General features: G+C 39.2%; 1 protein-coding gene across 2 annotated transcripts in view; it reads right to left on the bottom strand.

Moving 5' to 3' along the window:
• The window catches only part of Srgap1 (SLIT-ROBO Rho GTPase activating protein 1), a 233,201-nt gene that overhangs the window by 53,728 nt on the left and 152,658 nt on the right, over nucleotides 1-26,815 (bottom strand). For both annotated transcript variants that reach the window (XM_013023272.1, XM_013023263.1), the window contains exons 5-8: nucleotides 20,785-20,967; nucleotides 19,995-20,123; nucleotides 8,289-8,510; nucleotides 6,839-6,940 (exon numbers count right to left, since the gene is read on the bottom strand). In XM_013023272.1, the coding sequence (XP_012878726.1) occupies nucleotides 6,839-6,940; nucleotides 8,289-8,510; nucleotides 19,995-20,123; nucleotides 20,785-20,967 (636 nt within the window). The remainder of the gene's footprint in view (nucleotides 1-6,838; nucleotides 6,941-8,288; nucleotides 8,511-19,994; nucleotides 20,124-20,784; nucleotides 20,968-26,815) is intronic.

Here is a 26,815-nt window from a genome sequence, read left to right as displayed (position 1 = left end):
TTCTTTCTTTCTTTCTTTCTTTCTTTCTTTCTTTCTTTCTTTCTTTCTTTCTTTCTTTCTTTCTTTCTTTCTTTCTTTCTTTCTTTCTTTCTGTGTGTGGTTGTGGGGTTTGAACTCTGGGCCTGGGCTCTGCCCCTGAGCTTTTCAGCTCAAGGCTAGTGCTCTACCACTTGAGCCACAGCACCATTTCTGGCTTTTTCTGGTGATTAATTGGAGATAAGAGGACTTTCCTGCCCAGGATGGCTTTGAACCATGATTCTCAGATCTCAGCCTCTTGAATAGCTAGGATTAAAAGTGTAAGCCACTGGTGCCTGGCTTTCTATCTTTTTTTTTTTAATTTTATACCTTTTAAAAAAGTTTTCTTCATTCTTCATAGGGTTCTTCTGGATCAAGGCCCTTCCTTTCATGAGTTAAAGCTTATTTGAGGGTTAGGTATAGTGACACATGGCTAGAATCCCAGCTCTGAAGATGACAGAGTAAGGAGTCACTGTCCATAGCCAGCCCAGGCAAAGGTGTAAAATAATAACAGAAGCAAAAAAGGCCTAAGGAAATGGCTCAAATGGCAGAGTGACAGATTAGCAAGCGGAAGGCACTGAGTTCAAACCCAAGGACAATCAACAAATCAAAACAAAACACAACCCGCCCACCCTACCCACCCCCAGGTCCATCCTGTTTTCAGTTTTGGCTAGGATGATGATAGCACTTTGGTGTAAGTAGTTGCCTTTTAGTTGGGCTTTCACTGGTATCTCATCAGTGCAAGGATGCTGGCAAGATGGAGATACTTTAATTAGATGGAGTTTCTGGCCAGAGAAAACCTGAGACAACAAATACAATGAAGTAGTTATGGAGCTCTGTATCTTATACTAAGTCTTAAAAGAATCTGAAAACTCCCCCTAAGGGCTTGCTCATGGATTCCTGTAAGCCAGCCTTCAGTTGTCGTCACTGGTTTTATGGGAAATTTTGGAGCAAACATGATGTTTCTGTCCTGGGGAAATGAAATTTCTCTTTCCTCACTGACCCATGCCACAAAAATGGTTTCAATTTGCCTAAAGTCTGGCTCATTACTGTTGAAAATATCTTGTATAAGGAATCCATTTTTGAAACAGTATAAAATACTCCTTAGTGATCTGTGGATGGAAGATTTTAAGCGGTAGGAAAAGATTTTAAATGCTAGGTTTTCAGCACTCAGGGATATGGGTTTATTAAGCACTGTTGGCAAGCTGACCGGAGTCATAGGCTGCTTTTCCTGTTCTCCTTAGTCTAATTGCTTCATATGTGAGGATTTTGTGTGTGTGTGTGTGTGTGTGTGTGTGTGTGTGTGTGTGTGTGTTAGTACTGGGGCTTGAACTAAGAGCCTCATGTTCTCATTTGGCTTTTTCGCTCAAGACTAGGACTCTACCACTTGGGCCACAGCTCCACTTCTGGCTTTTTGATGGTTAATTAGAGATAAGTCTCATAGACTTTCTTGCTTGGGGTTGGCTTTGAACCACAATCCTTAGATCTCAGCATCCTGAGTAGCTAAGATTATAGGTGTGAACCACCTATGCCTGGCTAATTTAATTTATATATCTGGGACTGGCATTTGAACTCAGATCTCTCACTTTGTAGGTGAGTTGAGCCCTGCTCTAGTCCTTTGTGAATTTTATTTATAGCAAAGAAGTAATGTGCCAGTGAGATCTCTATTTTTCTGGACCAAGGACAAATGGTCTGAAAATGGGACCTCGTACTTAAAATCAACATTATCCTAAAATCATGAAAGCACAGTGGTTCAACTTAACATAATTTGTTTTTTCTGGGTTTTTATTTTTTTCAGTCTCTTGAAACTAATAAAGAAGAGAGGAGGGACTCCAAGCAAAGGGGACTTCAGTGTCCTGGGAATCAGATAGAAGTTTTCTTTGAAACAAAGTAGTAACAGGAATGACCCTGAGGCAGAAGTTTTAGGGCAAAAATTCAAAGCCAACTGTGAAGAAACAGGTAGGAGAAGTCGCAACCTTAGTTTGGAAAAAGCCTGGTAAATGGTAAGAATGGAGAAAGGTATCAGTGATGAAGTGTAGTTTGCTTTTAAAGTGTTGACTTTAAGAATAAAGCTAGGTGACAAACTGGTTCCTCTCTAACTCATCAATACAATGCCCAGTACGAGGTGGTCTTTAAAAAATATTCACTTCGCCAGGCACTGGTGGCTCATCCTGTAATCCCAGTTACTCAGAAGGCTGAGATCTGAGGATCGTGGTTCAAAGCCAGCTCAGGCAGAAAAGTCTGAGGCTCTTATAGCTAATTAACCACCAGAAAACTGGAAGTGGTGCTGTGGCTCAAGTGGCAAAGCACTTGCCTTGAGCTGAAGAGTTGAGGGACCATGCCTAGGCCCAGAGTTCAAGCCCCATCACTGATACCCCTCCCCCCCAAAATAAGAATATTCACTGACTGTGAGTTTCAGCATGAGGTTCACTAGATACATATATGCAGCATAATTAAACCAAAGACTCATGACAAAAACTTCAACAGATAAACAGAGAAGTTGTAAGGTGACCATAAATGTCACAACCCATTCTAACTCTTCATCAACCACAAATTAGATTAAGCCCTTCCCAAACCTTTTATGACTTGCAACGTTCTGAGGCCATTTCACAATTGCATATTGCTCTTTCTGTCTCTTTCTCTCTCCTTCCTTCCTTTCTCTCTTTCTTTCCTTTCTTTCTTTCTCTCCCCCTCTCTCTCCCTCCCTTCCTTTCTTCCTTATTTCCTTCCTCCCTCCCCTTCCCTTCCCTCCCTCCCTTTCTTCCTTCCTCCCTTCCTTCTGTCCTTCCTTCCTTCCTTCCTTCCTTCTTTTCGCCAGTCCTGGGGCTTGAACTCAGGGCCTGGGCACTGTCCCTGAGCTGCTTTGGCTCAAGTCTAACAGTCTACTTCTTGAGCCACAGCACCACTTACAACTTTTTCTGAGTAGCTCATTGGAGATAAGAATCTCATGGACTTTCCCACCCAAGCTGGCTTCAAACCATGATCCTCAGATCTTAGCTTCCTTCAAATTATAGTTGTGAGTTACTTGTGCCAAGTATGCTTTCTCTCTGTCTCTCTCTCTCTCTCCTTTTTGTTTTAATGCAGCTGTTGCTAACTCAAATATTTTTAAGAGCCAAACAAGTCTGACAAAGAGCTAAGTGGACAGATTGGAAAGTATGGCAAACAGGAAGTATATGGTATATAACTGAGGATAGTTGTCTATTACTCAGCTATAGCTTGTTACTCTCCAGTAGAAATACAGGTCCAGAAAGACCAGATCTTCTATTTTTTTTAAGAGAAGGATATTGGCATTTTCACACAAAACCTACAATTTTTAAATAGCAGCAACTAACTTTCAAATATGAAACACTATAGGACAAAAAAAATTGTTCATGTTCCAAAAATGGTGTGGAAGATTTGCTTGTGTGTGTGTGTGTGTGTGTGTGTGTGTTGGTCCTGGGGCTTGAACTTAGAGACTGGGTGCTGTTAATGAACTTTTTTGCCCAAGGCTAGTGCTCTTCCATTCAAGTCACAGCTCCACTTCTGGCTTTTTTGGTGGTTAATTGGAGATAAAAGTCTCATGGGCTTTCCTGCTTAAGGTCACTTTGAAGCTTGATCCTCAGATCTCAGCTTCCTGAATAACTTTGGGTATGAGCCACCAGTGCCTGGCTGGTGTGCAGGATTTTAGCATAGACATTCCCTTCTAAGGGGATCTTAACTGGCACTCACTACTTTTAATATTAGTTAAGGTTTGGCGCGAAGATTCATGGTCCACTTAGCTGGACTGTCCACACTTTCATAAACTTGGATGGAATTGTCCCTTGATCTTTCCATTGGGCATTCATAACTATTTTTAGCCAACTGAAGTCTTTTCTACTTAGTGCAGGACATCAAGTTTGTGCAGAGGCAGAGAGCTGCTTACTTATTTCTTGTATGTTTGATACTAATTTCTGCCTTTGCTCTCATCAATGAGAGAAGCAAATGTATTCTTTCTGGGGGAGAGAACACCACACAGAGGACTCTAGCTGTCCCCGTGCATATCCTTTGTGCAATCTGCCCCCGTGTGAGTCACAGTCTCACTGAGGTTTTGTCAATCTCATATTCCTCAGAAGTCACAAATTACCGGGGATGTCAAAGGTACACAACAAATGTTTATTACACAGGAAAGAACAGAACCATAGTAACAAAGCTCCTCAGCTTGTGTCTCAAAGCCTCTTATCATATGACCTCAGCTTTGCCATTAGCTTGTCCCCAAGGGGAACTAAGATGACAACCAAACAATTCTATTCTATCAGGATGCCTTCGTAAGTACGAAGCATCATTTCCTCCCTCGACTCTTCCTTTCTTTGAAAATACCCATTTCATTGCAATGAGGATGTGTGTTTGTGTGTGTGTGCGTGCACAGTGTGTGTGTGCATATGCACCCATGCCTGTGTGCATACAAGTATTGAGGCTTGAACTCAGGGCCTGGGGTACTGTCCCTTAGCCTATTAACTTGAAGCTGGCACTCATTTGAGCTACACCTCTACTTCTAACTCTTTTGGTTCTTCTAACTTCAAATTGCTCCAGGGGGGCTTTGAACTGATCTCAGTATTTTGAGCAGCTAGGATTATAGGTGTGAGCTACTGATGCCCAACTATGAATTCATTTCTATTGCCAATAAATAATAAACAACAAGGTATGTTTGCAGAAATTACCAGGATAATTTATCTGTCTTAAGAGCTAATGTTCATGATAATTTAGCCCCCAGAAAGCACTACCTGCTTCCATGAGTTTAAAAGGAACCTGTGTTTGCCATGTGTCTACAGCAGTTTATATAAGGATTCACAAGTCCGACGCCTGTACAGGCCAGAGAGCTAATACAAACAATAATCCAACATAAGAAAATTGGGATTTGAATGACCAGGACAAAGGAGAACTGTGATGCCCCAGCTTTTTCCTTCAGCGGGTAACAAGACCAGAGTTGCCAGATTTTCTGGTTTTGTTTCCTCAAGCCAAAACTTTAGAAGCCAAACAAAACAAGTCTGTGGGCTGCCAGTTTTGACCCTGTGAAGAACACACTATTTTCCTAGAGTTTAGAGGATGTTCTCCAAATAAAACAGCAGGAGGATATGAAAAAGTTGGAAGCCACTAGATATACAAACGGTGGATCTAGCAGGGGCCAATAAACGACACTAGGTGAGTATTTTGTGGTGTCTGGCCAAAATCCTGAGCTCTCAGACACTACTTCAAGGAGGGCAGCAAGCTGTCCTTTGGAAAGGCTCATTTGTGGACTTTATGCAAGATCACACCAGTTGTGTCTTGAATAAGGGCTGGTTTGGTTCCTCTAGTAAGACTGGAAGCCAGAAAGTTATAATGGGTTTTGGTGAAATTATGATGGTTTAGAAACATATCACTATTTTTAACAACACAAAGCTCAAAACATCACATTGTAGCCTTAAAAGAAAACAAGGTACTTAATGAATTTTGACAATTGACTTGACCAACTTGAATTGGTTTCTTTCTGTTCCACATTCTGTTATTTCTGGAATTGTGTGTGTCTAGCACACATTATTTCCGTGGAGGTTGTCACTCACAGGACACATTTGTTAAGGACCTTCTGGTCCTTCATCATCCTTTAGTTTCACAAAGTCATTGAATCTTTACAATCCCCTCAGGAGAAAAGTGTTATTATTGTTTCCATTTTTTTGGTTGGGGAAGCTGGGGTACTGTCCATCTGTGCTGGATTAGAATCCTTTCCTTCACCCTACAGCTACACTATCTAGTCTAGCCTTCAGAATCCCATTTCCTGGATGTAATTGGTAGATCAGAGTAGGCATAACAAGACAGCCAATAGAAAGTCAGTTTTATTTCAGAGATGGAAAGCTGTAGCAAACCACATGGTTCTGAATCCTGACTCAAAATCCTACCAATACATAAGAAAAAAAAATCACTTCCAAGGGGGGGGGGTGGGAGAGAGAGAAGAGAGAGAGAGCATTTATTCATAGTATCATACAACACAAAACTAATAATGTCAGAGGCTGCCACTAACCTTGACCAACACGTTAACTCTTTAACTTAGAAATTAAAGAGTTTTGAGTTTCTATAAATTATAACTGAGAGCCTTGACTAATATGAGAATCATTTGTGTTTCTATTTTTATTTTAGGAGAATGTGGATCCAACAAGCATCTGAGTCACATAATTGTTTCCTGGCTCAACATATAATTCATATTTTATATTTTATCCCCTTAAATATATGTCGGCTTTTTTATCCTCATTTAAGGATAGAAAATGTTTCAAAATATGATGCATTCTTATAAGTAATGCCAAGGTTCACTGTCAAAAAATTAAAGCACCGGAGCGCTGGTGGCTCACACCTGTAATCTTAGCTACTCAGGAGGCTAAGATCGAGGATGGTGGTTTGAAGCCAGCCCAGGAAGGAAAGTCTATGAGATTCTCATCTCCAGTTAATCATAGAAAAAAAAAAAAAAAACCAGAAGTAGAGCTGTGCCTTAAGTGGTGGAGCACTAGCCTTGAGCAAAAGGAGATCAGAGACAGCTCCCAGGCCCAGAGGTCAAGTCCCAGGTCCGGAGGGGAGGAGGAGGAAGCATAAGTAAAAGCATAAGGAAAGAAAAAGACAAGTATTGATTGACTCTCTGGTAGGAATTATTAGCTTATTATTGGATCAAGTATTCATCTGTGGAAGAACATCAGTCTTTGCATCTTCCCTCTTGGGAGCACGGTAGGGCCCCTGGTAGCACACGGTCTAGGGTCTGCGTTGGGAACAGCAGACATGCTTAGCCATGAGAGCATGCCTTCTGGCCCACAAGGGCATTAGTCACTGTGGAACAGAAAGCACTTACCTCCTCATTCTCGATTTTGAGTGTAGCCAGTCGGGACTGCAGCTGCTGGTACCTGAGCATGAGCTCCGCCTGGACTGGCTGCTGTGCACTGACTTGACACACCTAATGGAAAACCAGAAACCACAGTTACAAGAGGGCCTCAGAGGTATGAGTCTCTTCATGAGATGCCACATGAGTTACACTAATATTCTTAAGATTCCAAATATATCTGACTTTTTGTTGTTTTGAGTCAGGGTCTCACTGTGCAGTCCAGGCATTCCTCAAACTCACAATCCTGTTTCCTTTGGTGGGATCCCAACATGTGCATGTACCAGGCATGGCCAGGTACAGACCTGTACTTTTAATAGCCACCTCAAAGCTTCAGTTTCAAGCTGAGAGCTGACCTAAGTGGCAAGTGAAGAATGTAACTGCTCAGCCTGGCTAACACTTGAGGATAGAGCTCTGATTAAAAACAAACAAATAAATCTCACTCCTAGAATCTTGTGTGTGTGTTAAACTCAGGACCTGGGCACTTTCTTTTGGCTTTTTCTCCCAAGGCTGGCATTCTATCACTTGAGCCATAGCTCTTCTTCTGGCTTTTTGCAGGTTAATTGGAGATAAGCATCTCAAGGACTTTCCTCTAGGCTGGCTTTGAACCTCGATCCTCAGATCTCAGTTTCCAGAGTAGTTAGGATTATAGGCATGAGCCAATTTATTGATTGTTTTGATACCAGGGCTTGAACTCATGCTATTGCTTGGCTTTTTTTTCCCCTGAGTTTTTCGCTTTGCTTTGCACAGATGGATTACCAAGTGTTCTTCAATGTATGCTGTTAGTTGGTTTTTCCTCTGTGCATAGACAATAATAAAAGCAGTTATAAATTCATAATTAGTTTGAATGAGTTTGGTAACATGGGCTAGAATGCTAAATTCATATATACAGAAGGTAACATCAAATACATAATTTTTAGTGCTCATTTTACCATGATGGAGTCATCCTGAGTCTAAAGAGAAATTTTATGCTTCTTTTCTCTCTTCCATTTCCCTGCAATTTCCTTTGTTGTTTTTCTGGGAGGGGTGGGTGGAAATCTTTTCATCAATAATACAAAGAATCTTCAGAGAGAAATGCTGTTGTACCAAGAAACCCCAAACCTGCTTTGCTTTTGATCCAAATGTGAATGCAATGGAGTATCATTCAGCCATGAAAAGGCACAAAGTATTGATACATGCTACAAATTTGAAGAACTTTGGCCTGTTCTGGGCTGGTTGAGTACTTACATGTGCAGGCAATCTGCACATGAATTTGTATGACCCTTACTTTAAAAGGTGGTGGTGGTGGTGGTGGCTTATCTTGGCAAAATATCATGCTGAGATCTTATATAAAGGCAGGTGAGAGAAAATGACGGAAAATGGTTACATCTATTCAGTTATAACACGTAAGGAGAGGTGTAAGTGAAGAGACAACTCTACTGACCTCATCACCCATGTGAGACTGAAACTCAAATTTCATGGGTGGACAGAATGCGGCAGGAAACATCTCCATAAATCTCTGCTTATCATTCCTTGGCTCTAAGTTGTCAACTGCATTCTCAATAATGTCCAAGCCTTCATGTCTAGAGGTCTCAAGGTTATATTCTGCTGAGAGATAAGTTCTCAGGACTCTGTTCAGACTTGCATGGTAGCCAAGATCACAGCACTTAGGAAGAAAAGAGAACACAATATACAAATGTTAACTCAAAATGGAGTAAGGACTAAAAAAAAGACCTAAAAAAAAAGCACAAAGAAAACATAGAACATTGGATTGGGGCACTGATTTCTTGGATATGACATCCAAAGACCAAGCAACCCAAGAAACAACAATTGGAATTCATTAAAATTAGTGACTGTTGTGTGTTAAAGCACACTGTCAAGAAAAAGAAAAGAGAAGCCACAGAATTCTAACAAGATTTGCAAATCAAGTATTGGATAAGGGACTTGTATCTGGGATATATAAAGAACTTTTACAACTCAATAATACTCCCACAAGACCACATACTGGATGAAATAATTTATATGAAATGTATAGATATAGAGAGATAAAAAGTAGATGAGCAGTTTCTTTGGGCTGACAGAAGGTAAGAACTGGCTGGGGGTGATGTCTAAGGTTTATGCCATTTCTTTTTTGGGGGTATGGAAGTATCCTAAAATTAACTATGGTGGTGGTACACAATTATGAATATACTACATGCTAATTGTAGACTTTTAATATGTGAACTATATAGTCTCTGTGTGAATTTTTTCAGTAAAACTGTTAATTTTGCCAGGTGCCAGTGGCTCACACCTATAATCTAGCTGAAATCTGAGGATTTAGTTTCAGCCAGCATGGGCAGAAGAGTCTCATGGAGTTTCCTGCCTGGGCTGGTTTTGAACCATGATCCTCAGAGCTCAGCTTCATAAGTAGCTAGGATTACAGGTGCAAGCCACTGGAACCCAGCTAATTTTATTATTTTTTTTAAAGCAAAATAAAATTCTGAGAAGAAACAATGATTAAATAATACTTAAGTTTCATTCATGCAATACCGTGGCACAATACTGTACTCAAATCTCTTAAGCTGCAAAGTGAATTTGTTGTTGTTGTTGTTGTTACCAGTCATAGGTCTTGAACTCAGGGTCTGGGCATTGTCTCTGAGCCTCCTTGTGCTCAAGGCTAGTGCTTTACTTGAGCCACAGCACCACTTCTGGCTTTTTCTGAATAGTTTATTGGAGATAAGAGTCTCCCGGACTTTCTTGCCTGGGCTGGCTTTGAACTCCAATCCTCAGATCTCAGTGGCTAGAATTGGAGGTGTCAGCCGCCAGTTCCACCCCACCAAGTGAATTTTTTTATTTGCTTGTTTTATTAAGACACAGAATAATTAATAATGTCTTATATAAACAGCTTGGATCTGTCAAATATGGTATAGAAATGCCCTTGTTCTTATCTCCAGAATAAAACTCTTAAATAAGCAATGATTGTTAAACTTCTCTTATTTTGGATAGAATTTTGTTCAGTATTTGTAGTTTGTAGTGAGAAAAGGGCTTTGAAATTCTTGAGTCTTCATTACCTTTCATTTACATTGATTTTTTTTTTTTTTTTGGGTCCGGTCGTGGGGCCTGAACTCTGGTCTGGGCCTGGGTGCTGTCCTTCAGCTCTTTAGCTCAAGGCTAGTGCTCTACCACTTGAGCCACAGAATCACTTCTGGCTTTTTTCTTTTTGCTTATGGGGTGCTGAGGAATCGAACCCAGGGCCTCAGGCATGCAAGGCAAGCACTCTACCACTGAGCCACCTTCCCAGCCCTACATTGATATTTACTTCTTCATGCTGTATTTAAAATGAGCATGTCTCAAAATCAGCACATAAATCTGGACTAATATATCAGTCACTGACAGAACTGTAAACGGGGACAAAAGCGGTATAAAGTTCTTAAAGGCAACACAGTGGTTTTAAATGGATAAAAAAGAGGTCATCTCTATATAGTTTTAATGAAATTCAGCTAACTCCGTTTGATTCAATTCAACTCATTAATTAGCCAGGTACCAGGGACTATTTGAGACTCTAGGCATATTAAGTCTAGAACACAGTAAAATGCCTCAATCTTCAAGGACAATGGTTAGAAGCTGTTCATTACTTTGCTAAAATGGTGGTTGAGGGGCACAGGGAAGCAGTCTGTGTACCAAGGCTGTGTCCTGTAGGATGTGAAGTCAGACCAGCCTTATGAAAATACACATCCAGTTACCTGTACTTAGAATTACAAATGCCACCTATTCAATTTTTTTCCTTTGCCTTTGAATTGCCACATTACTAAATTTGACGGTTCTAAGTGAAGACACTCTAAAATCTTGCTGTTCAAAGGTTTGTTTATGATCAGTAGGAACATCATCAGAGGCTTGTTAGAAACACAGATTTCTTCTGTCCTAACCCTGATCTACCAGTTTAGAATCTCAAGTTTAAAAAGGATCCACAGGTGCATCATAAAAATGTCAGAGATGCACTTGAAACAATCGAGTGAAAGAGCCCTGCCACCTGGCCCAGAGGGTACAATTTCCCAGGCAGGCAAGAGGACTTGGCAGGTGACTTGGTTTGTAAAATCAGAAAGTAGCTATGACATCACAATGACAAATACAAGCACAAAACAATTGTGAAACTCAGCGACCAGTCTCACATTAATTTCTAGTGAAATCAGCTGCACTCAAATAGAATGATTCATTTTTTGTTAATTTGGAAATTCTAGTCTCAAACAAAGTCTTCTTTCATTTCCTCTTGTTCCTCTCAGTATTTATGCAGCAATGATGTACACATCAGAGGAGCTGAAAATTATCCTATCTTTCAACAACACCTTATTTTATGGAAACATAAATTTGTGAATAGTCTCACTTCTTTGAGAAGGGTAGGTGCTGAAAAAAGAAATGTCATCATTCCAAAGGAAGAAAGATTCGACTATTATAAGAAAGCAGATGATACAGGTGACTTTATTTTCTGAGTATTGATTGGAATAAGACAATGTAAAGCTGAGATGAAAAACAACTCAGAACTGTCTTTCCTCCCTACAAAATATACATTGCTTACAACTTAAAAGAGAAAGGAAGACTGACGAAAAAAGAGAAAAAAGGAAGGAGGGAGGGAGGAAGGAATGGAGGGAAGAAAGAAGGAAATAAGGAGGGAAGGAAGGGAAGGAGGAAAAAAGGGTAGAGGTAAGAAAGGAAGGGAATGGAGGAAAGGGAAGAGATGGGAAGGGGAGGAACAAAAAGAGGGAAGGAGAGAGGGAAGGGAGAAAGGAAAAGAAAGGAGAGAGGAAGGAAGAAAGGAAAGAATCTAATCCCAACTACGTAGCTGACTTGGAGTTTGAAAAATACCTACTAAGTTTTCATTACCCCAATCTCAGACAGTTCACTGCACAAGATTACAAAAGCAAGGCTGTGAGTTTCTATGCCCAGTGTAGCCACATGGGCAGTTTTGTGTGTCTGCTTTCACTGTGGTTTCTGAACAGGCTGAGAAGCATGCCTTAGTGCTTGCCTTTGTAAGCATGGCTTAGTAACTAAATAGGAGCCTTTCGAGGTACCTTTTGTTCCTTCACTGTTGCACTTTGGCAGCTTCTGTGATGAGCTTTGAACATCATTATGGTACCTGTCTGTCCATAGGTGAGGTCCCTCAACTGGCATTTTATTACATCTGATATGCAATATTCCTACATTCTAATATTTTCAAGCATCTTAAACTTAAAAAGGTGCAAGAAACAGGAATACATATTCTTCTGTAAGGTGCCCCGAGACAACCAGCTTAGCTACGGAATATACTCCCTTAAACTAGAAGCTGAAATGACACTGGGCATATTAAAATTCAAGATATTTGGTTTTAAAGGTCTAAAGTAATTCTCTGGAACTTATGAATTATTAATTACGATACGAAGTGCCAGCTTCTGCACAAAGAGTTGAGTTATAACCCAACAACACATAATGATGAAAATACATAAGAAAGCCATAAAGTATTTCATGCAAACAAAGCAGTGTTATTCTGATGGATGAAAAACCTCTGGATGCATGCGCAGAATGATGGATCAGAACGGGTAGGAAATACTGTTGGGAGAGAGGGGTGTATTTAAAAGACTATCCTAAAACCCTGCCAAGACAGATCCTACTACTAAATCAGTGTAATAAATAATCCCACCACGAAATTAGTGTAATAAATAATCCTTAGTCTAAATTGTCTTGTTTCCTCAGGTCAAAGTCTCACCAATAGTGTCAAAATGAAGATGAACAAATACTTGTCCCAAGAGAGTTGCTGAGGGTTACATGAAGGGTACAAATGGCTCACAGCTCTTCCCAAAGTAAGACCTTTCCTTTTCTTTTTCCTTCTCCCTCCTCTGCCTTCTCCTTCCCTCCATTACCCTCCCCTCCCTTTCTTTCTCCTCTCCTTTTTCCTTTTCTTTCTTTCCTTTCTTCCTTTCCTTATCCTCTTCTCCTCCCTTTTTCCTTTTCCATAAACTTCATGAGAGCCCCCAGTGAGTCAGAAGTTTGCTATTAACATAGGAATTACCATAACGGAACTGCACAGAAAGAGTCCAACATTGCTGTTTTCAGACAGTCACAGCCAATGTCATTTGGCCAGGACAGCCTCAATCTCCCACCTGACTGTCCAATCAAGTAACTTTCATGAGAATGTAGAGGGACGGAAAGAATGGTCTAACTTTTCTGCAGGAGTCGTTTAACCTTCATCTCTTTATCCTCGTCTCTGTCTTGCAGTGATCCTTCATTCTGGATCCTTTCTTTAGGTTTTAGTAAGGTTGGCTTTGGTCATTCAGGAGCCATGGATTTAGGGTAATATCCACTGAAAAAACCCCATAACCCAAACTGAATTTAAAAAGTAAACAGCTACCAAATAACCAGGAAAAGACTAGGGAGGTAAGTACAGAGCTTTAATATTGTCAAACGAAGAAAACTTTTTGTTTCCCTGAATAGCTATCTCGTTGTCATTCATTATTTTTCTTCCTAGTCATTACTTAAAAAACCACAAACATTTATTTTGTGAGAGATATTCATTTCACAGGAGGACCAAATCAGATGTCTAAATCTCATGGATATTCCTGCCTGGGCTAGATTTAGACCATGATCCTCAGATCTCAGCCTCCTGAGTAGCTAAGATCATAGGCTTGAACCACTGGCATCCCACAGCAGTATAATCCTTGCTGCTACTTTTTTTTTTTTTTTTGTCAGTCATGGGGCTTGAACTCTGGCTCGAGGTGCTTGTTCCTCAGCCCTTCAGCTCAAGGCGAGCGCTCTACCACTTGAGCCACAGCACCACCTCCGGTTTTCTAGTGGTTTATTGGAGATAAGAGTCTCACGATGGTCTTTCCTGCCCGGGCTGGCTTTGAACCACGATCTTCAGATCTCAGCCTCCTGAATAGGATTACAGGCATGAGCCACCAGCGCCCAGCACTTGCTGCTACTTCTAACAATAGTACCTAAGTATTTGGCAAAAATTCCTTTATGTTTCTTGAGCAATGAACAGGTCAAAATACTGTTCCTGTGTGATATGCATAGATGCAAAGCAGGATAGCCAGAGACTGATCCTATGCATGCCTGAGTGAGTAAGCAGTGTTGCCTTGTACTTCTCCAGTCCCACAGACTCATTTCCCCAGCTCTACAATCATCTTGAATGAAATCAAGAAAAAAAGAGACAGAACATCAAAGCAAGCCCACCAGGGGCAGTCCTAAGAATAAATAAATAAATAAAAAGCAGTCCTAAGACTACAGCGTTAGATAGACCAGAAGGATCTTGCTCCTTTGAAGAACAAGAAGAAGCACTCAATCTTGCCATGCTCTGAAGATAGCCTGTTCCAGACACAAAACACAAAAACCCTAAAAGGGGCAGGAGGATGAAAGGGGAGAAGAATGGTGGTTCTGTGTAACAGAAAAGGCCAGCTTACCTGAAGCATGGCGACAGAGGGTGGATGTGTAGGGGCAGGTGGGCCTGAGGAAGAGTTTGGCTTTTTATCATAAAGGTGAGGTACAGAGGGGTAACAGTTATGAAAGTCAGGTAACGAGTACATTTCTTTTTGAACCATGTCACTCCTTCCCCTGGTCTCTCAGTTTTTTTTCCTCCTGTCCCACCCATAAGTTGTATAGCTCATTTTCCACATAGTATCTAATGAGTGTCACTGCTGCATTTGTCCCATTGTTTCTGTGCTTCCCCTGAGTTTGGGTTTTATTTTAAGGACAATGGAAGGCTTCAGGAGAATTTCAAATAGGGACTCTCACATGTGATTTCTGTTTGTGTGTGTGTTTGTTTCATCCTCTGGCTGCTTCGGAAGAGAATGGGCTTGTGGAAGGCATGAGTGGAAATCAAGAGATAGTCAGGAGGCTAGTGCAATGTGGCCAAGAGCTGAAGAGGCTTTGTGCAGAACACTGGGCCCCCGTAGTGAAATGTGGCAAGGTTGAGACATTTAGAAGGTAAAGCTGACAGCATTTGCCTGATGCATTTTCCAGTGGGGATTGAGAGAATTGAGTTTTCTATGTACAACTGTCTACTAGGTGCAGAGTAGACCCATTTTCAGAGGTATGAAAAAATGGGTGAGAAGAAAGCTATAGGTGTGGAGGGAGAGGATGGTAGGGGGTAAATCGATATAAAAAGCTGTTTTTGGATTTAAAAAGTTGTTTTGACATAGTCAAAATGTTGCTAATAGAAGATCCCCAGTAGATAGCTGTACATAGAAATCCTAAGTCAAGTAAGATGACCAAGGATGATGATAAAAGTCTAAGAGTTATCAGATAGTATTAAGCCAGGGAACAAAGCAAAAGACAGTCAACTGAGTATCATCATTTAGGAGACTTTCAACATTCAAGGGTCCAAGTCACAAAGGACAAGCACTGAAGACTAGAACAAGGAAGAGCAGCCCATGCTACATGATGAAAACAAAGTACAGGTGCCTTTTAACAAATATACAGCATCATCCATTGGAAGGAACTTTAAGTGGCAACTATTAAATTTTGGAATATATTCCTCTTTATCACAATGGATTAAACATGCCTAAATTAGTTTACATGATTGCTATAATATCCTAACCCACTTAACATGATCATCTTTCTAATAAGAGTTCAAGTCTAATGGGGAATACAGTATTAAAATTTGGCAGGTTTTCATGGATAGACCTTAATATGATTGTATATGGGGAAAACGCAAACTAATTATGAAAATTTCCAACCCGAATAAGTTGCTTTTTAATTAAGTGCATGTCCCCAGTGATGGAAAAGATAAGGACAAAAGCTTTATTATAACTGAGTGTTCAGAAATGATAACATAAAGATGGCATGGGCTGGTTATATGGAGCAAGCTAATTTCAATCTTGTTCTGCATAAATAGCCAATCAATCTTGTGTGACATATCTCTCCAGGAAGAAAAATGCTTAGAGTAAGGAACTGTTCTCTAGAAATAGTTTGTAAAACAGAGCTATTTATCCTTCAAGCACCCAAGTTACCTGCCATCTGCAGGCGTTCGAGATCATGAAACTGTATGGAAAGATTGACGAATACTTTATTATTATCAGGCAGATTCTTGAGACAAAACACCAACAGAATTTTATTGTTCAGAATCTGTCTTCCTGAATTTATCTTAGATGTATGAAATTGGACTGGAAATGGCTATATTACCAGTAATACAATCCTAAATATTGTTTTTTTCTTTCCTAGAATTCCAAATTGTTAAAGTGGTAAGTTAGATTATTGATTAGGGAATCTTAGCATTAAGACTTGCATTTTTTTCTTTTGATTTTTTCTTAGCAAAACAGATGGCTGGAAATGGTCAGCATTTAATTGCAATGATTTATTTTTCATCTATCTTTTTCTGATTATAACATATCCCAATTTTTACAGTGTAAGACTCTCTTTGCCCTTAATATTCAGGATAACAATGATCAGAGATATGAAACATATTCTTTGTAAAACAATAGCCTACTTTCCTATCAAACCAATTTAATTTTCTTTGGCTAATGATTGCAACATATTTCTTTCTTTCTTTTTTTTTGGGTCAGGTCGTGGGGCCTGAACTCTGGGCCTGAGCACTGTCCCTCAGCTCTTCAGCTCAAAGCTAGCACTCTACCACTTGAGCCACAGCGCCACTTCCAGATTTTTTCTTTTTGCTTATGTGGTGCTAAGGAATCGAACCCAGGGCCTCAGGTATGCAACGCAAGCACTCTACCACTGAGCCACCTTCCCAGCCCGCAACATATTTCTTATAATTTATGTTTATTCTTTAAAATAACCTGAAATCCTTAGTAAACCAATTCTTTATCCACTACCACCTGATATGAAGTTACTAATATACAAACTATAATTTAAATATACTTTCTTAGAGACAGGAGAAGCCCAGAGTATACTTACTAACACTTGGCTCATCTTATAAAGCAAACCTTTAAGCTGAATTCATCCCATGGTCTGATATGATAATACTCTGATTGTCATACTTGCTCATTTTCTAACTTACAGTCTATGGCTGTTTTTGCACTGGAGTTGAATAGTTATGACAGAGACCATATGGCTCTCAATCTCTCAAATATTTATTTTCTGGCTCCTTCCAGAAAAATGTTTATCAACCCTTGCTTTAAAGCACAAGTTACCAATGTCAATAGCTTTGTGAATACACACAGCTGGGGTGTGTCCCATGCACATTCTGTTCCAACAATTAGGCTGTAGCCTCCAAGAATCGGTAATATTTGTCACATATTTTTACAATTACAATTTAATCAACTATTAAAAGAAATGACATAAAAAGTGTGAAAGGAATTGTAGGAAAGATGTAAAGTGTAAACTAAAATTGCTATCAAGGAAGGTAAAGGTGTAACAACTCAGTGAAATTGTGAAAGCATTGTAAATATCCAAAATATCTTGTCTTCTCTATGTAGGAATTTAAAACTAGAAATTATATGAGTTAGTGATTTATATAAAGGGATAGAAATAATAGCACACATTGGATATGATTTATGTAAAGGAAGATTATTCAGAATCTATAGAAAAAGATACACCAAGTCAAGCACGTTGTCTCACACCTATAATCCCAGTTACTCAGGAAGCTGAGATTTGAGGATCATGGTTCAAAGCTTGTCTGGGCAGTAAATATTCTTATCTCCAACTTAACACCCAAACATCACAAAATGGAGCTATGGCTCAAGTGGTAGCGTACCATCCTTGAGAAAAATCTAAGGGACAATGCACAGGCCCTGAATTCAAGCCCCAGTACAGTACTCCCCAACCCCAAAACCATCTATATTCTATAGAAAACATATAGAACACGTGTAATATTAGTGTTTATGATGTTTATCATAGCAAATTTGCTAGAAAAGTGACAGATATTGACCCAAGCAGAAGCTGGGGACACTGGAGGTTTATATAAAAATGTCTTAATGAATGTTCTGACTCTATAATGCTTTAAATCCATCAAGATGAATTTGCTGCCCTTTGTGTCTTTTCTTCTTATACAAAATGCAATGCATTAGAGACATTGTCTTGACTTTCTCCATTTCTTCTCCATATTATTGCATAGAGCAACATAAGATGTATTTTGTTAAATAAACTCACAAAGCATGAAGGATTCCAGATACCTCTGCATAATAACCAACCTGTTTCTTTTTCACTAGGAAGGGTCAAGTTTAATGGTTCTTAGGATCACCACTATATATGCAAATTGGATTCCTACAAAATAAGCAGCCTTTTTAGAGTGTACATATGCACACTCATTATCTTAAAAGTGAATCAGGGAACAGAAAAAATATTTTCACTGAGAGACTTTGCATTTCAATTGACAGAAAACCAATTTCATGTCACTGCTTTCAGAATTCATGTTGAAGTTATATACAATTTGAGAATCATTCATACTTTAAATGTAAAGATGATCTCTTAGAAGTCTAACTTAAAAAAATCCCTGAAAATCACTCAGCCTATTATTTAACTATTACCTATGGATGTCAAAGTTAATTAGACCTGGAAGTAAAGAACATTTGAGTTTGAATGTACCACATATTAGTATTGTAATGATAGACAAGCTACTATTGTCGTTGTATTGTTTTCTATCTAGAACATGAAAAAGGAAATATTCTCTTAAAGGACGTGAGGACAAGATGAGATTACACTTGGAAATTTGCCTATATAGAAAGATGTCCTTGGGCTGGGAAGGTAGCTCAGTGGTAGAGTGCTTGCCTTGCATGCATGAGGCCCTGGGTTTGATTCCTCAGCACCACATAAACAGAAAAAGCCAGACGTGATGCTGTGGCTCAAGTGATAGAGCACTAGCCTTGAGCCGAAGAGCTGAGGAACAGCACTCAGGCCCAGAGTGCAGGCCCCCACGACTGACAAAAAAAAAATGGAAAGAGGTCCTAACACATTCTGGGCAATGATGGTGGCTCTCATGATGCTGAGTCTTCTACCCTGTCCTTTCCAAGAACTTTCAAGCTGCTCCTTTATGTCTTCCTACAGATTCCCAGTAGACATCTCAACCTTAATATAACCAACAATATAAAAACAAGTCTATAATCTACTGTGTAATTAAAATGACACCTATGATAGGTCATAAAACAATTTAATAGTATCATAAAACTATTGGGTACAATCTATACAAGGCAGTTTATATTATTATATACCAGGTAGGTCTAAACCTCAATCATTCTGTGCTTTCCTTAGGGTTCTTGCCAGTTCTTACTGTTTATATGCAGGTTTTAGGATCTAGCAGGCAGGGCTTTGTCTGGTTTATCTTAGCAGGATACCTAGTTGGGTCTATCTTTTTTATTTTCTGAATGAAAGAGAATGAAAGCTGGAGGGTAATGGCAGCAAACCCTCTGTAAATGTAATTGTGGATGTATATTTGGAAAGTTCTAAGTACTGTTTTTAAATATGATATCCTAGAGGAGAAAACTAGACTGAAGGTGGGTTATATGCACTCTTTATTGCTTCACAGTACTTAAAACCATAGTAAAGCAATCATTTGTATAGTCATTTGCTTAATATCTGTCAGCTCTACTTCAAATTCTATAGTGTAAGGACAATATGTGGTCTCTTACGGTCTCCGCAGCCCACAAAGGGAACACACACACACACACACACACACACACACACACACACACACACCAGTAATTATATATGTATATATTATATATGTATATACACGTATGTGTATATATACAGATGTATAAAATTTTTTCACTGCTGGGATTCAGACTCAGGGCCTCATAAATTCTAGGGCAAGTGCTCTACCATTGGGTTCTACTCCCAGCCCCACTAAAAACATTTTGAATCAGTGAACAAAATCAGGACTGTGTAGAAGCATGATTTGCGAACATGCGCCCTTCCTCACTCAGAGCTTTACAGAATCTAATAATTAGTTTTCACTAGCTTTACAATATGTGCCTTCTCAAGTAAGCATCATGAATAGTTGAAGGGCAAGTATGTTTTTCTTTGTGAGTATTATGCAAAGTAGCATTATTTGAATTAATGATGATGGAACATATCTCAAGTGGTAGAGTACCAGCCATGAGCAAGAGTGAGAGGCCTTGAATTCAAGACCCAGTTCTGGTACAAAACACCCCCAACAGCCCATAAGTAAATGATGGCATTTCCAATTAATAACTACAGTTGAAGTTAATTATATCTAAGCATGGAAAATATGAAAATGTCCAGTACTTACATCTATCAAATCAGAAAGATCATGGATATAATACTTGAATACTGAGGCATTGGTTGCTTCCAGCGTTAGGAGATATTCATTGCGTGCTTTAATTGATTTTAACTTATTTTCCGAATATTTTGCTTGTCTCTGGAAAAAAAAAAAGAGCAAAGCCATTTTAAAAACAAGCCAGAGAAACATATATCCATTTTTTAGTAATCCAAGCAACTTCACATACACAAGTGACCCTCAAAATCCATTGGGAAGAGTATATTTTTAATATGATTTAAATAATGAAGTAAAATAACCAAGCTATGAGGAGTAATGATGAATTTGGGCCTGAGATCCATGTATAATGAACTCTCTCAGTAAATATTCAAGCTCTTATGATAATACTGGACACTTAACACACATACACACACCCCCATCCACTAATATCCAGCTATTACTAGATGATCCTCACATGCCCTCAAACCAGGGGATAATCATTCATGATGGTGGATGTCAGCTAGGGCACAGTGTTTTTTCTGTTTGTTTTTGCCAATACTGACATCCTAGCTGCTGTCCCTGAGCTTCTGTTTTGCTCAAAGCCAGCGGTCTACCACTTGAACCACCACTTCTGGCTTTTCTGTGGTTACTTGAAGACTCATGGATTTTCCTGCCTGGCCTGGCTTCAAACCTTGACAGACCTCAGCCTCCAGAGCAGCTAGGTGGCGAGCCAGGTGCCCTGTGGCATCAGTGTTTAGAGTGTTTTCTATATCTGGTCTCCTCAACAAAGGTCAGAAGGGCTTTGCTGTGCATTGTCGCCTACCTTTTCTTTCATTTTCTCAATTTTCTTTACAGAGCTTCGCCGCTGATGTCTCTCTTCGAGTCGGATATGGAAGACAGGATCACCAGATCTTCCGATTTGCTTTTCCTCTTGCTTCTCAGCCTCCTTCAGTTTGCTCTCAGCACTCATGCTCTCAGCGTGGTACATGTGATACGTTTTCATCACCTGAGGATGAGGGATGCACACCATTAAAAGATGTCTGCCCATGACTTAACAGAGTGAATGAGGATCACTGAATGACAGAAGTGTCAAACATATCACCTTCCAACTGTCAGGTAAAGCCAGATCATTAGTAAAATAGATGAATTATGGCCTCCTGCTTCTACCTAAACCAAACAGCTAAGCAAATTCACCTGCCAGGGAGCAGCACTTTGGGGATAGGTTTTGATGGAAAAAATGACTTACAGAGTCTGATGTACATTTTCAATGTACTTGAAAAGTTCTCTTCAGCTTAAAAGTATTTCTCTGAAATCTCTACTGCATTATTAATTGGCAGGATAAACTATTTATTCACGGATGTGTTTTAGCCCAACCAAAATTTTAAATAAAACTCAGGTCTTTACTAAGGGAAATTTATTGCTCAAAATCCACTAGTCAAAATATAAAAAGTTTTAGTTTAAAAATATTATTATTGACTACAAAGTAATACTTAAGTTTCAGTATAGAAAACATGGCATACAAAAAAAAAGGAAATAAAATAAAAAGGACAAGATAACTAAACCTTTTTGGCATATAACCTCCCAGTCATTTTCTTATGAAAAAGCACACACATATTCACATACAAGCTCAATTACATACTTCATTTAAGATTATCATATACAATCTTTGCCTTTAAATGTGTGGGATCATTATGTATGCAGAATTTCAATATCATTTTTCACATAATACACTCCTATTTCACTAAATATTCTTCTAAAATGTAATTTTAAGGAATGTATGACATTTCTTTATATGACTATGCCAATTAATTAATTCTTTGTTGTTGAGCAGTTTAAGATCATTTCAACCTTATGCTTTAAAGAGTTGCTGGAAAACTTTCATGTATATTCTATTCTCTTGAAACAGTACATTTAATTTGCATTTTGGCAAAATTTAGGAATATTTACATAAAACATACAATTTTTATAATGTATCTCTTTCATATATATGGAAACTATAAATACTCAATTTTTTTGGTAATTATTGTTACAAAAGTACTAAGCCACACAATTATGTCATCTTTTCTAGGATAAATTTTAGAAGTAGAATCATACAGTTAGAAATTAGGCAAGAGCTGGAATGTGACTTAGTGGTAGAGTGCTTGCCTAGCATGCATGAAACCCTGGGTTCACTTCCTCAGTACCACATACATAGAAAAAGCCAGAAGTGGTGCTGTGGCTCAAGTGGTAGAGTGTTAGCCTTGAGCAAAAGAAGCTCAGCGACAGTGCCCAGGTCCTGAGTTCAAGCCCCAAGACTGGCAAAAAAAAAAAAAAAAAAAGAAAAGGCAAATACATTGACAATTTTATACTCTGCTAAATTATAAAACAAAGCAACTAAAGTGATTTGTAACATTATATCTCAATTCGGACAACCTAGAGGTCTAGTAAATATTTTCTCACATAATAAGTAAAGGTATTCATAATATCTATGTATAATCTCTGTACTCTTAACACACAGAAGATTAATAGTCATATCTTTTTAGAGGTTTTTATCTGAAAAAATGACAGCTTCCCAATGTAATTTTAATGTTCTGTTACATTCAGAATCAGACATCCTGGTAAGTATTTACGTCTGTGTATATTTTGCACAAAATTCTACTCCTTAGAGACACAACAGACATAGGTGTGACTTTCAGTGCAATGGGGGCATGGAGGAACATAGCAGCTCTGAGTGTCCACAATCAGTATTATAAGTCAAATTCACCTTCCCAGGAGACATACTACTCACAAAAAATATTTAGATTTAATTTTATAACCAAGGTAGAGTTACTAAGGAGTTGAGATTCATGTAGCACTTATATATTATATACTAGAACTCATATAAGTTTTAAAAGAGATTGAGACCTGGAAGGCCCACGGGGATGAACGTGTTTAACCATGTAAGACGGCTGGTCTGTTCACTGCAACCTCATTTTTTGGTGGTACTGGGTTTTGAACTCAGGGACCTGATTATTTTTAGGATAAGGTATCACTTCCCAACCTGCTGTGAACCTGAACTCAATCTGCCTACGTTTAGGCTTTCCATTTTCCTGTGGAATAACAAACACATGCTACCAAGTCCAGTGTTGCTTCCATGGAGATGGGAGTCACAGGAACTATTTGGCCCAGGATGGTTTGGAACTGCAGTCCTCCCAATCTCAGTCTCTCATGTATGCCACTATACCAGCTATGGATTTGAAAAGTGTCTTGTGCATTTTTTTTTTTACCCTGGCTAGTCTCAAACTGTGCTCCTCCCATTCCCAGCCTCCCAAGTAGCTAGGGAGGTAAGGTGTGAACCAATGCTGATTGGCTAGCAACACTCATTTTTAAGGTAACTGGAAAATATAGTGTTTCAAAAGTATGCGGGGGCGGGAATCATGCAGAAGAGGGATGAAGGGAGAAAAGGAGGAGTGCAGTTATGAAATTCAATGCATATTCTACAAAATTAAGAAAACTGAGGAAAGAGAAAGAGATGGGGTTGGGAAGGAAGAGAGTGACGAAAGGGCTGACATTGCTCAAGAATAATTGAATCTCTATATTGCTTTGTTGAATGGCAACTCCTCTGTACAACTACTTAACAATAAAAATAAAATTTAAGAAAGCATGGTATGAAGGTCTTTGTTTTCATAAAATCTGATGGCCTTCCTGAAAAGAATGCAAAGAGCAAGAACAAAGTAAGAGCTAAACTGAGGCAGCCTTTTCTGAGCTATGTGCCTTTGGAAAGCCATCTGTTTTTGGTAATGATTGAACCTGGGGGATGTTGCGTTGTCCATTCCAGTTGAAAAGAGAAATAAAACAGCATTAGGAAGCAGCTGGCAGCTGCGGAATGAAAAGGGAGTCACCCTGCAGCTGGGCAAACAGCAAGGTCAGGGAATCCTGTGCACACCTTGCATTTTTAGACTCTGTTCTGTTTATAGTCCCTGCCTGAAGCAAACCCACATACCATTTAGGTGCCGGTGCCAGCTGTATCTTAAAGTGACTAGTGAAAAAACCAAACCCTCACACATACATGTCCCGCCCGACTCCCAGAACTGCTTGGCTGTCTGTTTTCTTACAAATAACTCCAATCTTACATGGACCGAAGGCACCCAGGTAGCCTTGGGTATCTGAGAAATAACTTCATACAGCACAAAACACAGACCAACCAGTCCTCCTGACTCTTATATGGTGTGGATACTAAGGGCTGATAGGAGCAGTCCATCTGCATAAACTAGGCCCTCCTATGGGAGGAAGCATACTGAGCTGAATATAATGAGTCTCGCACAGGAGGAAGTATGCTGAGGTATTTCTTCCTAATTAGTCTAGCTTGGAAGGAAATTATTTGAGTCCTATCCTAACATTAAGCCTGAAAGAGGTATAAATATCTTTCCATAATGGGGTTTAGTAAAACAGCCGAGGGTTCTCTGCCTGATCACTGAGAACAGATTTCCAGAGAATAGATTTCTTCATTCACGTTTCCAATTTGTCTTAGGATTGCCATGATTGGCTAAGAGGTTAACAGTTGTGATGAATGAATTTGAAAAGTTGGAAAGAAAAACTGTTAAAAGCTTTTGGAGAATTCTAATTGCAGATAACGAATGCAAGTACGCACCGCATTAAAAAAAAAAAACAACATAAGCTGTTGACAGAAATCAAATGGGCTTTGTATTTAAAATAAAATGACAATTCTCTTTTCTCAGAGTAGAGAGAAAAAGCTTTTCTTTTTTTAAAGGTACATTTTGAATATACACTGCAAAGAAATAACAGCTCCTCCTTTAGTTAATGCAAACACAAGTCTTTATAGCAAATGGCATGATGGGCTATTTACCTGGAGTTTAGATGCCTAGTTTCCTATTTTAATTCTTTTCTAGTATGACTTCACACACAATTCTCCATTCAACACACATGATTTATCTTTCCTCACCTGCACAAAAAAATATAGTCACAACATTGATTTCATTGTGAGACTGGAGGATCTTCTATAATAATCTTTGCATCAAAGCCATCGGTTTTATGTTTTTCCTTAATGAAAGGCCCGTATTGTATATATTTCAAATTAAAACAATCAAAATATTTATAGTAACTCTTAATACTTAAGTGTTAAGAGATCATTATGAGGGGCTAGGAAGATGGCTCAGTGGTAGAGCGTGTGCCTTGCATGCCTGAGGCCCTGGGTTTGATTCCTCAGCACCACATAAGCAAAAAGAAAAAAGCTGGAAGTGGCGCTGTGGCTCCAGTGGTAGAGTGCTAGCCTTGAGCTGAAGAGCTGAGGGACAGCGCCCAGGCCCAGAGTTTAGGCCCCATGACTGGACCCCCCCCAAAAAAGAAATCATTATGAATCTGAAAACAAGGTATGCGCTAGAGAAGATGAATGGATTAAGGCTATAGCTACTTGTTTTTGACTTCTAGCTCAGAAGTTAGAACTGACACTAATGTAGGGATGGTTATCTAACATCTCTGCTAACCCTACACAGGTGTTGTGAATGACAAATTGTGTGTCTGTCCATAATTGCTTCACTGGAGTATTTTACTCTATATGTGTATATCTATCTACGCAATATAGGTCACCAATACAGGCAGGTACACATATCTGCATTTTTATTACTTTAGCAATCATTATATAATACTTACAATGTGATAGACATTGTTCTATAAGTACCATAGGAATAACCTGTCTAATTTTTTTTCAGTATCAGAGATTGAACTCAGGGCCCTGAACTTGGTCCCTGGTCTTTATCTGTTCTTCAGGTTCCTTTATCTCTCCTAAAAATACTTTATCCCCCTCTATAATCCACTCCTCCCCAACAAGCCCCCAGCTCCTTTCCCCTACCGAGAGCTATTTGGTCCCACGTGGAATTGTCATATGTGGTGTGGTTCTTGTCCACTTGCATAGTAATAAATATGCATGCATCCTCTCCTGTTAATTGGTCTATTGTCATTTGAATTCAATTATTGAACTTCAGGAAGATAGAAAGTTTGTGGGGGATTTTTTGCCTCTACATAATTTAACCTTTCTGTAACTCAGTTTCCCCATTGTGCAATCAAACTCACAATACTGCTCAGTGTTCAGGGCAGTTGGTAGGAATCTAAAGAGCACAGAAGAAAGAGGTTGACATCGATTAACTGCACACAGTAACTATGGATATGTGAAGGAAATATAAAAAATAATTCATTTTATTATTAGGTAATGAGTTTTCTCTAATTGGAAGGATGATCATTTCTGATGCGGTAGAGGGAAAGAATTAGCAATACTTCTTCTGTTTATGCAGATGTTAGGAATTTTAATGATTTCAGTTTTCAGAATGGCAGGGAGGGTCAGATGTACTAAGAATAGGATGTCTTAACAGTTTATCAATGTACATGGTGGCTACATTAAAGTGAATTCAACATGACAGGTGGAATTTATCATCATATGATAGCTACAATCCCAACAAATGCTTTGAACTAAAGGTATTGTCTGGGACTCTGGAGCCTGCAGGCTAGGGACTGCCAACCAAGCAAATGACAAGGCTGTTGTGTGTGAGAGGGGGCAGGCGGGGAGGGCACAGAATAAAGAAAACAAAGGGAAAAGTAGACAGCACATGGGCAAAGGGAGAAAATAAAAGCTAATAGGATCGCGAAAATAATGACATTCTGCCAGTGTAGTGTTAAGGATTTTCTCTCAGGACTAATTATATGGAGTAGCATTTTTTTATTATTATTATTTTCCGGTTGTGGGGCCTGAACTCTGTCCCTCAGCTCTTCAGCTCAAGGCTACTGCTCTACCACTTGAGCCACAGCACCACTTCTGGCTTTTTTCTTTTTGCTTATGTGGTGCTGAGGAATCGAACCCAGGGCCTCATGCATGCAAGGCAAGT

The sequence above is a fragment of the Dipodomys ordii genome, unplaced genomic scaffold (assembly GCF_000151885.1).
Source record: "Dipodomys ordii isolate 6190 unplaced genomic scaffold, Dord_2.0 Scaffold3, whole genome shotgun sequence".
Lineage (NCBI taxonomy): Eukaryota > Metazoa > Chordata > Mammalia > Rodentia > Heteromyidae > Dipodomys > Dipodomys ordii.
This window is presented reverse-complemented; position numbering and strand designations above follow the sequence as displayed.